The sequence below is a fragment of the Notamacropus eugenii genome, chromosome X, assembly GCF_028372415.1.
Source record: "Notamacropus eugenii isolate mMacEug1 chromosome X, mMacEug1.pri_v2, whole genome shotgun sequence".
In the NCBI taxonomy this organism is placed as follows: domain Eukaryota; kingdom Metazoa; phylum Chordata; class Mammalia; order Diprotodontia; family Macropodidae; genus Notamacropus; species Notamacropus eugenii.
Window position 1 is genome coordinate 12,207,119 of NC_092879.1, and position 14,421 is coordinate 12,221,539.

Below are 14,421 nucleotides of genomic sequence, written 5' to 3' on the forward strand. Positions count from 1 at the left end.
GGGGAGCCCTGGTCTGCTCCCACCTCTGCTGCTGCCTCCCGAGGGGGCCTGAGTTATGGGGGCACCCCACTCCCCTCTCGACCTGTCAAAGAGACCCTCTCACCAACACCTGTCACCTGTGGGTGGAGGGACCTGCATGGCCGCTGGAGATTCTGTCCCCAAAGCCCCCTCGGATCTGCTCCTCTCGGCGCCACACGCCGAAGCAGGTCTGGGCTCGGCTGGCTCCGGGTCCACAGTGTGATAGACCTTTTGCGAGAGGTTTGCAGGGCTCTCTGGAACAGAAATCTCCTCCGCTCCACCATTCTGTGTCCTCTGCTGCTCCAGAATTCGCCGGGAGTTCTTTTTCACAGATCATCTATGGGCTGTGGGTTGGGAGCTAGTGTATATGCGTCTTTCTACTCTGCCATCTTGGCTCTGCCCCCAGTCATTTTTCTTTAATAATTACAAATTGAATTCAAAACAGTTAGACCACTCATTTCATAGCTTCATTCAAAGTGCATCAGTGTGTTTATTTTCCACAGCCCTTCCAATATTCTTTTTTTTTTTATCCTTAGCAGATTGTATAGCCTGATGTGCAAATTCAGATTGCTTTTATTTGCATTTGAAGCATGGTTTTCTGTGGTTGTAAGTTTTATTTTGAAAACAATTCATATTCTTTGACCACATCCTTTGGGGAATGACTTGATGTTATATATTTGTGACAGTTCTCTACATAGTTTGGATGTTGTTGTTTAGTCGCTTTTCAGTTCAATTCTCCATGACTCCATCTGAGGTTTTCTTGGCAGAGATACTGGAGTGGATTGCCGTTTCCTTCTCTAACTCATTTTATAGATGAGGAACTGAGGCAAACAGGGTTAAGTGACTTGCCCAGGGTCACAAAGCTAATGCATCTGAGACTAGATTTGAACTCAGAAAAATGAGTCTTCCTGACTTCAGGTCTGGCATGCTATCCACTGTACCACCTAGCTGCCCCTAGATAGTTTGGATATCAGGCTTTCATTGGTAATGTTTTATGCAAATATTTTCCCACTCTACTGTACTGCTTCTAATTATTTATTAATTTTATTAATTTTATCTGTGCAAAAGATTTCAATTTTATGTAGTCAAAATTTTCTTTTCTTTGTTTGGTTAGGAATTCTCCTCCTAGTTGTGAGAATTGCCAGATCTCACTTTAGGTTATGTTTTTTATGCTGAGAGTTCTTATATTTAGGTTGTTTATGCATTTTGAGTATGTGGTAATAAATGGTGTAAAATGATCTAATCTTGATTTCTGCCAAACTGATTTTCAGTTTGCCTAGCTGTTTCTGTCTCCCACTAATTTACATTCTTGAGTTCATCAAATGTTGTTCTACTGTTTCTTGTTTATTTAGTTCCATTAATCTACTTCTCTCCTTTTTTTTCTTAATATCACTTTGCTTTGCTAACTATTGCTTTATAATACCGCTTGAAGCTTGGTAATACTGTCTCCTTTGTTCATACTTTTTTCTCTTATTGTTTCCTTTGATATTTCAGACCTTTTATTTCTCCAATGAATTTTGTTATGACTTTGTCTAGTTCTAAAAAGTATCTTGCAGGTAATTTGATTGGTTTAGCGCTAAATCTGTAAATTAATTTAAGTGATGTTATGGGCCAGGATATTAGTGGAACACTAGCTGGGACTATAGCAGTAAAGGAAGTTGTGGTGCCAATCTGAGGCAATTTGGGTTAGCTTTGCCCTTAGATTAATTGATCTGGGATCCAGCTGTGAGTCCTTTGGGCAAGAAGAAGAGTCTTATCTCAGTCAAATCCAGCATTTGACCCTTCTCCAAGCAATTCTCCAAGACTCCAAGTTACAATTGAGTTGGTGATCTACATTGGTTTCTAAACCAGAAGGTCCTGTATCAATAGAATCATGGGTCAATACAGGTATATTGTATGAATACCTATGTATGTATATGTCATATGTTTTTTTAATGGAAACTTAACTGTCTCTGATAAGCAGGTAAACATTTAAGTATCCCTGTTGTAAGCATTATTGCTGTCTGCAGCATCTGATTGGGTGGTGCTCTCTAGGAAGCAACCAAAGTATCAAGAAGAATTTGTTCTGCTGGCTTCACTAGATGCTCTTGGACAGAGTGGGATCTAGATAAATCCTGAGGTTAGAGGATTAGAGTCCCCAGTTTTAAGTAGTCTGCTCATTTGGAACTAATTCTTGTATTACAAAATGAGAGCTTTAGTCAGTCAGTTGGTAAACATTTATTTTTTTAAAATTAATTTATTTAACATTTAAAATTCATTTTCACAAAATTTTGGGTTCCAAATTTTCTCCCCATTTGTCCCCTCCCCCACCCCAAAACACTGAGCATTCTCATTGCCCCTATCACCAATCTGCCTTCTCTTCTATCATCCCTCCCTGCCCTTGTCCCCATCTTCTCTTTTGTCCTGTAGGGCCAGATAACTTTCTATACCCCTTTACCTGTATTTCTTATTTCCTAGTAGCAAGAACAGTACTTGACAGTTGCTCCTAAAACTTTGAGTTCCAACTTCTCTTCATCCCTCCCTCCCCACCCATCCCCTTTGAAAGGCAAGCAATTCAATATAGGCCATATCTGTGTAGTTTTGCAAATGACTTCCATAATAGTCGTGTTGCGTAAGACTAACTATATTTCCCTCCATCCTATCCTGCCCCCCATTGCTTCTATTCTCTCTTTTGATCCTGAACCTCCCCAAGAGTGTTGACTTCAAATTGCTCCCTCCTCCCATTGGCCCTACAGGACAAAAGAGAAGATGGGGACAAGGGAAGGGAGGGATGATAGAAGAGAGGGCAGATTGGTGATAGGGGCAAAGAGAATGCTCAGTGTTTTGGGGTGGGGGGGAGGGGACAAATGGGGAGAAAATTTGGAATCCAAAATTTTGTGAAAATGAATGTTAAAAGTTAAATAAATAAATTTTAAAAAATAAATAAAAAAATTAAAAAATACAAAATACAAAATAAATTAGGTTGGCAGGAAAGGTCTTCTCACTGGGATGAGAGTGGAGGACATTCTAGTGCAGGCCCCACCCTAGCAAACCATCAGCAAACTTTGGAGGTGACTATGTCCATGGCTGTGGCTTTCTGAGCTCTCAACTCACAGACTGTAAAGGGGTCAGATAACTGATTAGAGGGAGATTATGGGGGCCTTTTGCTGACAGTGGTATTGGAACTGTGTTGCATTGCCCATTACACAGTTCTTGGTCAAATTCCAGTGAGAGGAGGAGCACTAAAACATTAGTGCCTGCAAATACAGTGGAACAGCGACCTTCTTCATAGCTCCAAGGTGGAAAAGAGTGTTTCTGGTCACTCATAGACCAGAGCACAGGATAGAAGAACAGTGACCACACCTCTTCTTACATCATACTACCTTGGAAGAACTGAAAACTTACAGACCCTAAGAACTAGCTCTGAAAAAAGCAGCACAAAAAAACTTGAAGCTTGGGACAGTGCTCCTTCCACTCCAGGAGCAGAGCCCAACTTTAACACAAAATTCCACGTCAAGATATAGATTGAAAAATGAACTAATGAACAAAAAAAACCTGACCATAGAAAGTTACTATGGAGACAGGTAAGATCAAAACACAAACTCGGAAGATGAAAACAAAGACAAAACTGTTACATTCAAAGCCTCAAAGGAAAATGTGAATTGGCCTCAGGCCCAAAAAGAATTCCTGGAAGAAGGAAAGATTGAAAGGATTTCAAAAATTATTTGAAAACTCAAATAAGAGAGTAGAGGAAAAATTGGGAAAAGAAATGAGAGTGATTCAAGAAAATCATTCAAAAAGCGTCAACAGTTTGGTAAAGGAGCCACAAAAATACTGAAGAAAATAATACCTTAAAAACAAATTAAGTGAAATTGTGAAAGAGGAACAAAAATCCACTGAAGAGAAAAACTCCTTAAAAAGCAAAATCAGCCAAATAGAAAAATATCTTTTAAAAAGCACACTGAAGAGGAGAATGCCTTAAAAAGCAGAATTGGCCAAGTAGAAAGGGAAATGCAAAAGCTCACTCAAGAAAATCATTCCTTAAAAATGAGAATTGGGCAAGTAGAAGCCAATGACTTCATGAGATGCCAAGAAACAATAAACAAAAGCAAAATAATGAAAAATAGAAGAAAATAGGAAATATCTCATTGGAAAAACAACTGACCTGGAAAAGAGATATAAAAGAGATAATTTAAGAATTATTGAGCTACTTGAAAGCCATGATTTAAAAAAAAAAAAAGAACCTGGCATTATATTTCAGGAAATTATCAAGAAAAGAACTTCCCTGATATCCTAAAGCCAGAGGGTAAAATAGTAATTGAAAGAATCCATTGATCATCTCCTGAAAGGGGTCCCAAAATGAAAACTCCCAGGAATATTATAACCAAATTCCAGAGCTCACAGGTCAAAGAAGAAAATGTTACAAGCAGCCAGAAAGAAACACTTCCAATATCATGGAGTCACAGTCAGGATAATACAAGATTGAGCAGCTTGGATTAAAGGATTATTATTAAAGGATTGGAGATCTTGGAATATGATATTCCAGAAGATGGCAAAGGAGCAAGGATTACAGCCAAGAATCACCTACCCAGCAAAACTGGGTATAATCCTTCTGGGGGAAATAACATTCAATGAAATAGAGGACTTTCAAGCATTCCTGATAAAAAAGACCCACAGCTGAATAGAAAATTTGACATTCAAAACTACAAGACTCAGGAGAAGCATAAAAAGGTAAACACGAAAAAGAAATCATAAAGAATTCAATAAAATTAACCTGTTTACATTCCTACATGGGAAGATGATACTTGTAACTCTGAAGTGCTTTCTCATTATTAGGGCAGTTAGACCTTCAGGGTTTCTTGACAAAACTTAAAGAATTCCTATTTATATTCACGCTGAATCAATCAGAGACACAGATGGCTCCGGAGGAGAAAGAAAGACTGGTGACTATGCCCAGTCCTCCCTCACTTAAATCCAATTTACTTGCATGTCATGGCATCACCTCCCTGATGTCATGGTCCTCTTCAAGAATGAAGGACAAACAAGAACATCAACTTAGGCAGAGGGCATGGGTGTGAGTTGACTATGGTGGAATGATATCCAAAACAATAAAATAAAAGTAAAGGGCAAGAAAGAGGAATGAAAGTGATGGGATGTTATCTTAAAAAATTAAATTAAGATGTTAGAAAGAGGAATGACCTGGGAAAAGGGAAAAGGGAGAGGTAGAATGAGAGGTAGAAAATTACCTCACACAAAAGAAGTACAAAAGAGCTTTTATAGTGCAGGGGAAAATGGGGGGGGGGGCAGACAACACTTGAACCTTATTTTCATTGGAGTTGGATCAAAGATGAAATCTATCTTACCGTAGAGGGAAGTAGTAGGTGAAGGGGATAAGAGAAGGGAGGGTGTAGCTGATAGAAGTGAGGGAGGCAGTGGTCAGAAGCAAAATATTTTTGAGGAGGGACAGGGTCAAAGGAGGGGGGGAGAGGAAGAGGGAGAAGGAAGGAGAGAGAGGGAGGGATGGAGAGAGAGAGAAGCAGAGAGGCAGAGAGGGAAGGATAAACAGGGAAAATAGGAGGGAAATATACAGCAAGTATAACTTGAAAAAAATTGCAGCAAGTTTCCTGATAAAGGCCTCATTTCTCAGATATATAGAGAATGGAGTCAAATTTATAAGCATTCAAGTCATTCCTAAATTGATAGTCAAAGGATATGAACATGCAGCTTCAGATGAAGATATTAAATCAATCAATGGTCATATTAAAAAAATGCTAATCACTATTGATTAGAGAAATGCAAATTAAAAGACCTTTAAGGTTCACACACCTCACACCTATCAGATTGACTAATGTGACAGAAAAGGAAAATGACAAATGTTGGAGAAGACATTGGAGAGGACACTCATGCACTGTTGGTAGAATTGTGAACTGACCCAACCGTTCTGGAGAGCAATTCAGAACTATGCCCAAAGGACGATGAAACCATGCCTACCCTTTGACTCAGTAATATCACTACTAGGTCTGTATCCCAAAGAGATTAAAAAACAAAAAGGGAAAAGGACCTATATGTACAAAAACATTTATAGCAGCTCTTTTATTATGGTGACAAAGAATTGTAAATTGAGGGAATCTCCATCAATTGGTAATGATTGAACAAGTTGTGGTATATGATTGTGATGAAATACTATTGTGTTATAAGAAATGACAAGCAGGATGGTCTTAGAAAAACCTGGAAAGACTTACAAGAACTGATGCAAAGTAAGATGAGAAGAGCCAGGAGGCATTGTACATAGTAACAGCAATATCGTACGATGATCAACTATGAATGACTTCTTCTCAGCTATACAATGATCCAAGACAATTCTGAAGGACTTACGATGAAAAAATGCTATCCATCTCCAGAGAAAGAATTAATAGATTCTGAATGCAGATTGAAACACACTTTTCTTCTTGGGAATTTTTTTTTGGTCTGTTTTCTTTCACAAAATGATTAATAGGAAATTATGTTTTGCATGTCTGCACATGTATTACCTATATCAAATTGCTTGCCTTCTCAATGAGAGGTGAGGTGTTGAAGGGAGAAAATTTGGAAATCAAAATTTAAAAAGCCAAATACTAAAATTTGTTTTTACATGTAATTGGAAAAATGAAATATGAAATGTATCTTTTAAAAAAATATAAGAAATGGTGAGCAAGATGACTTCAGAAACACATGGAAGGGCTTACATGAACTGATTCAAAGTGAAGTGAGCAGATCCAAGGGAACATTATATGCACTAACAGCAATATTATACAATGATCAACTGTGAATGACTTAGTTATTCTTGGCAATAATGATCCAAGACATTTCTGAAGGACTTAAAATGAAAAATTCATGCCACCTTCAGAGAAAAAAACTGATGGAGTCTGAATGTAGATCAAAGCATATTACTTTTTACTTTCTTTATTTTTCTTGATTTTTTTTTGTCTGTGTTTTCTTTCATGGAAATATTTTTTTTTTGTAAAACTGCAAATGTTTAGCTTATATCAAATTTCTTGCCTTTTCAATGAGGGGGGAGGAGGGGAAGGGAGGGAAAGAATTTGGAACTCAAAATTTTGTTAAAAAGCGAATGTTAAAAATTGTTTTTACATGTAATTGGAAAAAAAGAAAACATTTTTTAAAATAAAATGCACAGAAGAGAATTGAAAGAAATTCAGAAGGGAGCATAGATCAATGGATAGTTTTGCAACTGTTTGAAACAACATGTATGAAGTGGAGATTCATGGTTTTCCATGAAATCTTCTTTTTGTGTTCTGCTATAAACAATAAATAAAAGATAAAGTTTTGCTTGAAATATATAGAAACATGGTACAGTTTTCTACCAGACTGGAAACCCAGTTTGTGAATTGTGAATCCACAGACTGAAAAGTGTGAATCTGAAGCTTCCTCTCAAACAAACCCTTGATTCTGTGCATAGCCCAGCGGGGTCCTTGCAATTACTATGGGCCATGAAGGACTGAAGAAAGGGCACGTGGGCATAACCAGGTCTTCCTCAACATCCTTAGCGTGGCAGCACTTCTATCATTGTCTCTTTAGCTTGCATCCAGAATGGTGTTAGCCATTCATTATCCAATGACAGTCATTGGTTCCTTTTAGTAGGCTCAAGGATAAAAGTGGACTCATGTCTCCAGAGTCCTTGTTTTTGATCTATAGGATACTTTGCTCACTTTGATGTAGCCAGAGGTTTCAATTGATGGATTTTTTTTTGTTTTTATTTTTCTTTGGTTTTAGGTGGTGAGACATCTGGAGACTGTGCTAGGTGCCTCAGTTCAACATGTAAAATTTAGCCAAATGAAATACTCTTACCAGATCTGGGTCACCATGATGTCGACCAAGAACCATGATGGCACGGTATGGTGTCATGGGATTGTGGTATCAAAATATACTTTGAGGACTGTGGATTTGCTGTGCCTGAAAATACAGCCCATTTCATGCACTAGGTGATAGAAATACTGATTTTTATTCCTGCAACTCATGTTTATAGTGACAAGAACTTTGAAGGAAGCCTGCTTCTTCCATGATCACATTTTTTTCTTTCTAAAATTCTGTTTTTACCTCTCTTGGCAAACTTTATACCAACATGAAAAGACAGCAAATTTTCTAATATTCCTCGTTGTATGGTTTTCTGTTGTACCCCAGAGTCTCAGAATTGCAGGGCTGGATGCAGGTCAGTAGGAAGCTGGGTAAAGGAAGCCACAGGTATTATTTTTTTCCTATAGACACAATGATGGCCTGGTCATGTCTCAGGAAAAAGGGATGTTTGGGAGGGGGAAAGAGTTAATTTCTTAAATTGTATCTCTCTCTATAGACTTTTCATTATGAGCCTTCAGAAGAGCAGCTGAGGAGATTTCCCTGACCCTTTTGTATCAAAACATCATTCAAACAAGTGTACAACTATGTGTGTTTTGTTTGACAAATTCCAGGAAATGGTGACGTTCCAGGAACTGCTAGGAGATCATGGAAAGCCTGTGTGGTCCTTCTGGGAACTGGTGAAGTGGGTCCTTGGGATGTCAGCACACACCATCCCTTCTATTGGTATATTCATCCATCTTCTCTTATGGGGAAAAGGCAGCATGCAAGAAGCCTGAGCAAATTTTTAGTCCTGAAATCCGTAAAAACTTCATTATGCACAGGACAGTTCCTTTTATGGACATATCTGTGAATTGTGGGTGTGGTTAACCTGTCAGAAAGATAGCTCTCCATCTGGGTAGTATTGCCGAAATGTTACAATTTGTACTGCCCTGGAAGAAACAGAAAGTGGGTTTAGTGTACTGTATTTCTAATGGAAGCCTTTAGAATCTCATGAATCTGGAGCATTGCTTTGCTTATCCCCTCTAATACTGGGTAGGGGCAATGATTGGCCAGATTTTTGTTTAGCCATAAGCTATTGGTAGACCATATTTTCTAGTTCTTAGAGTAGGGTTATTAGGGCACCTGAATTCTATTGTTAATGCTAAACCACTTAAGATCATGAATTGAAGAAAATCACACACCCAAGTGTCACTTGGTCACCCATTACTGAAACCATGGTTTCATGGTCTCCTTTTCTTCCTTCCCTTCCCCATATCCAGTTAACCAGCAAGTCTGGACAGTTTTTCCTTCCAAATATTGAAAAATACATTTCTTGCCCATCACCACTAGCACTATCCCAGTCTAGAGCCTCATTACTGGGAGGGCTTCAGTTTGGGGGCTAGGGGAGTAGCTAAGTTTATTTTTATTGTTTTCTTTAGTGACTATAGTAAATTAGTCTGCAGAGAAGCCATGGATGTTAGATATATTGTGTTCCAGAGGATTTGGGCATGAAAATGTAGCCCCTGATTGGATCAGGCAGCTTCTGCTCAGTTATAGGACTCTTTAGCCACTAGGAAGAGGCAGTAGTTTAACCAAACTTGTACCCTAAGCTATGAAAATGATGAAATCTATGAAAAATCTATGAAAACTTTTGGTGAGAAAGTATCTGGACTCTATCCTTCCTAGTGATGAATGATGAATGACCTCCTGGGTTGTGCCATGGGTAGAGCAGGAAAAGGTGCTAAAAGCCAAGGAAAGGGAGCACACTCTCCTTCCTTAGGCATCAAGTGTCTTTGGAAGGCCTGAATTATTCCCGTGGACTAAAGTATGAGGAACAGAGACCATATGTGGAGATACTGTCCCAATCAAGGGCCATTACATGTGAGTAATCTTTCTAATTTCATATCGATTTTTATTGTCACCCATAGGTCTGAGCCTGTTGGAATCAGTTCTGAAATATGACTCTGAAACCAATGCCAGATTTGAAGAATTAAGGCAAAACCTTTGGTCAGAGCTTGTAGGCATGCTGGGAAATGATGGAGTCTTCTTATACCCCTCCCATCCTCTAGTGGCTCCCAAGCACCACTTCCCTCTGACAAGGCCTTTCAACTTTGCTTACACAGGTAGGTTCCAGCTTAGAAAGAGATGAGGTTGTCCTCAGCTCATCTTCAGAGCATTCATAGGCACACACTGTGGCTGTCCTACAAAGCCAAAGTCTGCCAGCTTACCTGTTGGGCCCCTCTATTCATAACCATTCCGTCTGAATTCTAATACAACAGTGAGGCCCTTGAAGACCTTGGGCATGTGTAGTCTGGAGAACTGATTCAGTGGGGATGTTGTGTTGGTATTTGAAGAACTGTTAGGTGGAAGTGAGATTTGAGGGGGATAGCTCTAGAGGACAGAACTAAGAATGAGGGGTGGAAGTAGCAAAGAGGTAGATCTATTCCCAATGTCAGGAAAAACTTCCTAAAAACTAGAGCCATCCTAAGGTGGCAACTTTCCACTGCCTTAAAAGGTGGTGGGCTCCTCCTCTTTGGAGGTCTTCAGGAAGAGACTGGATAAGCACTCCATGGATGTGTAAGCATAGGAATTTCTTTTTGTGTATGAGTTGGACTACGTGGCCACCAAAGTCGTTTCCTGTTCTCAAATTCTGTGATTTTACAGAACCACACATTCCTGCCTTCTTAATGTAGTAAATTTCCAGAAAAATATCAAGATTCCTCTACTTTTAGCCCTCCCCTGCACCAGTTTGCTGGAGTGGCCATATTAAGGTCCTTTCTTCATTCTCAGTAGGTACTGACCACATGGTTCTCAATGGATTGAGACCTGTTTGTTTCTGAGCATACCTCTCTCTCCAGTCCCTTAACCAGCAAACCTTCCCTTGTCAGGAAACCCTGCCTCTGCCTGACAACACCCACAGTCCCCTATCTCATCTCCTTGCTTCTCTTGTGCCAAGTATGGTTTTGTTTAATTGGTCTATTCACCTTGTCCTCATTGTACAGTAATCTTTGCACCACCATCCATTTGTAGTTTTGGAAAGAGTCACACAGCCGCAGTGCCAAAATAAGATAATTTGCATACAGTTAATTATGACCCTTCCTTTTGTGCTGGCACCCTCACCCTCCCCTGCACTTAGAGAAAGCAAGTGAAATGCTACCGTTTTCTGTAAGAAAGTAGAATAGTTGAATCTTAGAAAACAAGTGTGATTTTCAGAATTTTATTCTTTGGTCTCTTTTAGGTATCTTCAATGCCCTGGGCTTGCCTGTGACCCAGTGCCCACTTGGCCTGAACAGCAAGGGGCTTCCTCTAGGTATCCAGGTGGTAGCTGGCCCCTTCAATGATCACCTGACTTTGGCTGTGGCTCAGTACCTGGAGAAGAGTTTTGGTGGCTGGGTCTGTCCTGGAAAATCCTAGAATAACCTTTCCACAATTCAGATTTATCCAATTTGTGGGTAACAAAGCTAAGAGGGATACCTAACATTCAATTCAAAAAAGATCTTGATAAGCTTTTACAGATCAAATCTAACAGAAGAATGAAATTTAACAATGGATAAAGTTCTGGATTCAAGAACAAGACAATGGGGGAAACCTCACTAAACAACCATTCATGTGAAGAAGAATTGGGGACTTTATTGGACTGTAAACTCCACAAGACCACAACAGCCCACAAAGTGCAGACAATCTTAGGTTGCATTGAATCATGGAGCTTGGGGAGACATCATATTTCTTTTGGACTCTGTCTTGATTAAGTCATCCAGAGTATTTTGTTCCATTTTTGGCACCATATTTCCAGCAAGATGCAAATAAGCCTAAGTTTGGGGTGCAAAGAAGTAGAAACCATATCATACTGGGAACATTTAGCCTTTAAGCATAGCATCTATGATTCTGTCATTCATTCTAAGGCTGTTAGGAGGCAGGAGCTAGAAATATAATCAGCAGTTGGAGCAGGGGGTTCTCAATGTTCCTTTCCTTAGAAAATCACTCCCCCACCTCTTTTGACTGGGCTATAGTTCCATTGACTGGAAGAATTCTATTGCTAGTGCTATAGTGGAGGCTACTAGGAGGGATTGGGGTTCATTTAAACTTCCCTTCCTTTGCATCTTCCACATTTGGCCAAAAGGTCTCAGTAAAAAAAAAATGGCTGTTGAAAGGAGAGGGATAATTCACGAGGATTACCAAGCAAAGCACCTTCTAAGGGAAACTCCTGGAACAGTACAAATGGCTAAATCTATTGAAAATAATTTCCAGAAACTGAACATTCATTTTCAAAACTAACCTTTAACATTCATATGCACATTCCTGTAGAGAAGATAGCAGTCGGTGCTATCTATATCTATATCTATAAATCAGTGCTCTCCTCCTTCCTGGTGGGGCTTTTTTCATTAGACCCAAGATCCCACAGCTTTATAGCTTGTAAAGGCAAAGTAAGGTCTTTGAAAAATGGAGAGAAAAGAACAGAAAGAAAATGGAGATTTAGCAAGCCTTCAAGGTCAATGAACATAGAGGGATTTGCACTGCAGATCCAATGAGGGGAAAGAGGAGGAAGATGATTAAGGACAGCTCTTTGCACAGAGGAGAGGAACAAAGAGTTCCTGATGTTTCCATCCTCTGGCTTGACAAGCATGATGTGTGTGTGTGTGTGTGTGTGTGTGTGTGTGTGTGTGTGTGTGTGTGTGAGAGAGAGAGAGAGAGAGAGAGAGAGAGAGAGAGAGAGAGAGAGAGAGAGAGAGAGAGAGAGAGAGAAGCTAAGCAGTGCCCCACAGAGATGGTTAAGTTAGCAAGCAGTTATTAAGTACCTACTATGTGCCTAGCATGCTGCAGGAGCCTTCCTTATAGTATCCTTCCTGCTCCTCCTGGACACCTGGAAGCTAGTCTGACAAAAATTGCCCATTACCTCTTTGGCATCTCCCTAAACTATTCCCTGGGATTTGAAGGCAAAACTTTATCCTGTGTACCCCAAGCTGTTATATATGTTATGGCAACCAACTTCATTTTGATGTGTCTCCCTTTTCTAAGAGATTGTTCTAGTTTGAATCAATAAGTTCTTTTCCTGTTCACAACAAAGTTTCAATGTCAATCTAGGGATGTGGTCTAGCAATGCCTTCTTTCTCTAAGTTTTATTATGCTGGTTTGAATTCTTAGGGGGTAGGAGAGTTAATGTGCTTCTCCCGTCTTCCTCATATTCCATACATATACCTCAAGACTCCAAATTGCACAGAAGTTCTGTCTCTCTAGGGTATTATATGTGAATCCTCTTTTGATGTTTATCTGTTGCTGAAGCTTGTGGTGACTAAGACGATCCATAATGAGTTGCCGAAAGGTAACATGAGAGATTAATTAAGAGGGCTTAGGAAAAGATGGCAGATGATTGGTGGCCCACAAAGACTGATTAAGTACTTGCCAACAAATGTTCGTCGTGGCCATGTCCAGATGGTGAAGAAAAAAGGGAAAATGATGACTACATAGTTTTTGTTCAGTCGTGTCTGACTCTTTGTGATCCCATGGACCATAGTACACCAGGCTCTTCTATCTTCCACTATCTCTTAAAGCCTGTCCAAGGTGATGTTTGTTGTTTCCATGACGCATTCTATCCATCCCATCCTCTGCTGTCCCCATCACCTTTTGCTTTCAATCTTTCCCTTCATCAGGGTCTTTTCCAACGAGTCCCATCTTCTCATTGTGTGGTCAAAGTATTTCAGCTTAAACCACATCATCATGCATCTCTTTTTTTTTCCTGAGTGGTGATTTGGGTTTACCAAGTTCTGCTGTATATAAAAAGCTATTCTACGGCAAGATTCTTTTAGAACTGAATGAATTCGATTTCAGAGCTGATCACCGGATGCTTCTGGCAATTGAAGCCCGTGCAAAGCTCCCAGTCTAATAAAGTAGTTCTTTCCAGAGTTTCAGCACTCCTTGGTTCAGTGTGCATTTTCCAATTCTTCTATCTTATGAATGTGGAAACCAAGGTAACATTGGACAAGTCACCTGTGTCTTGGTTTTTTCATCTATAAGATGAGGGGATTGGACTACATGACGTCTTCTATTCTTTCTAGCTTAAAAGGCCGTGTCCCAGAAGGCAAGGCCAAGCTAGAAATTGGACTTGTGGCCTTCTGCTTTCTTGTCATACCTGTCCCCATACCTTCTCCACCCAGGGCTACCTCACACCCTCTCTGAAGAGGGCTGAAGTCAATGCATTTGCTGCTTTTCACTTAAAAAAAAAAGATTTCCTTCCTATTATCATGAACTTGACAAATGCCCCCAACATGAACATTTTCCTACACAAAGAACAGAAAAAGAAGATTGCACATGGAGTTGTAAAGCTCGTGTATTTCAAATTTTAATTCATACCCACCAAATTGTCTTGAGCACCAATTTCCATGCACTTCCTGGGACCAGACTGTCTTCTCACCTTGTTCCTTTGTTTCACACCCAACTTTTTTCTCAGTTCTCTCAGATTGGCCTTACTGCTGTTGTTCAAACCCTAGTAAATGCTTCGATCTTTTCTCCCATGGAGCTCTTGTTCCTGCTTGTCAGATCTTACCTGCAGTAGGGTCATGTTTGGTGCAGACACTTAATTGCAACTCTCTTTTAGCT

The 14,421-nt window shown here is 39.8% G+C and overlaps 1 protein-coding gene across 1 annotated transcript in view; it reads left to right on the plus strand.

The window, feature by feature from the left end:
• Positions 1 to 12,908, plus strand: part of FAAH2 (fatty acid amide hydrolase 2) — a 42,166-nt gene extending 29,258 nt beyond the window's left edge. Inside the window, exons 8-11 of the mRNA XM_072626861.1 lie at positions 7,768 to 7,887; positions 8,460 to 8,571; positions 9,756 to 9,950; positions 11,066 to 12,908. Coding sequence (XP_072482962.1) covers positions 7,768 to 7,887; positions 8,460 to 8,571; positions 9,756 to 9,950; positions 11,066 to 11,241 — 603 coding nt within the window. The 3' untranslated portion in view covers positions 11,242 to 12,908. The remainder of the gene's footprint in view (positions 1 to 7,767; positions 7,888 to 8,459; positions 8,572 to 9,755; positions 9,951 to 11,065) is intronic.
• The last annotated feature ends 1,513 nt before the right edge of the window (positions 12,909 to 14,421 follow it).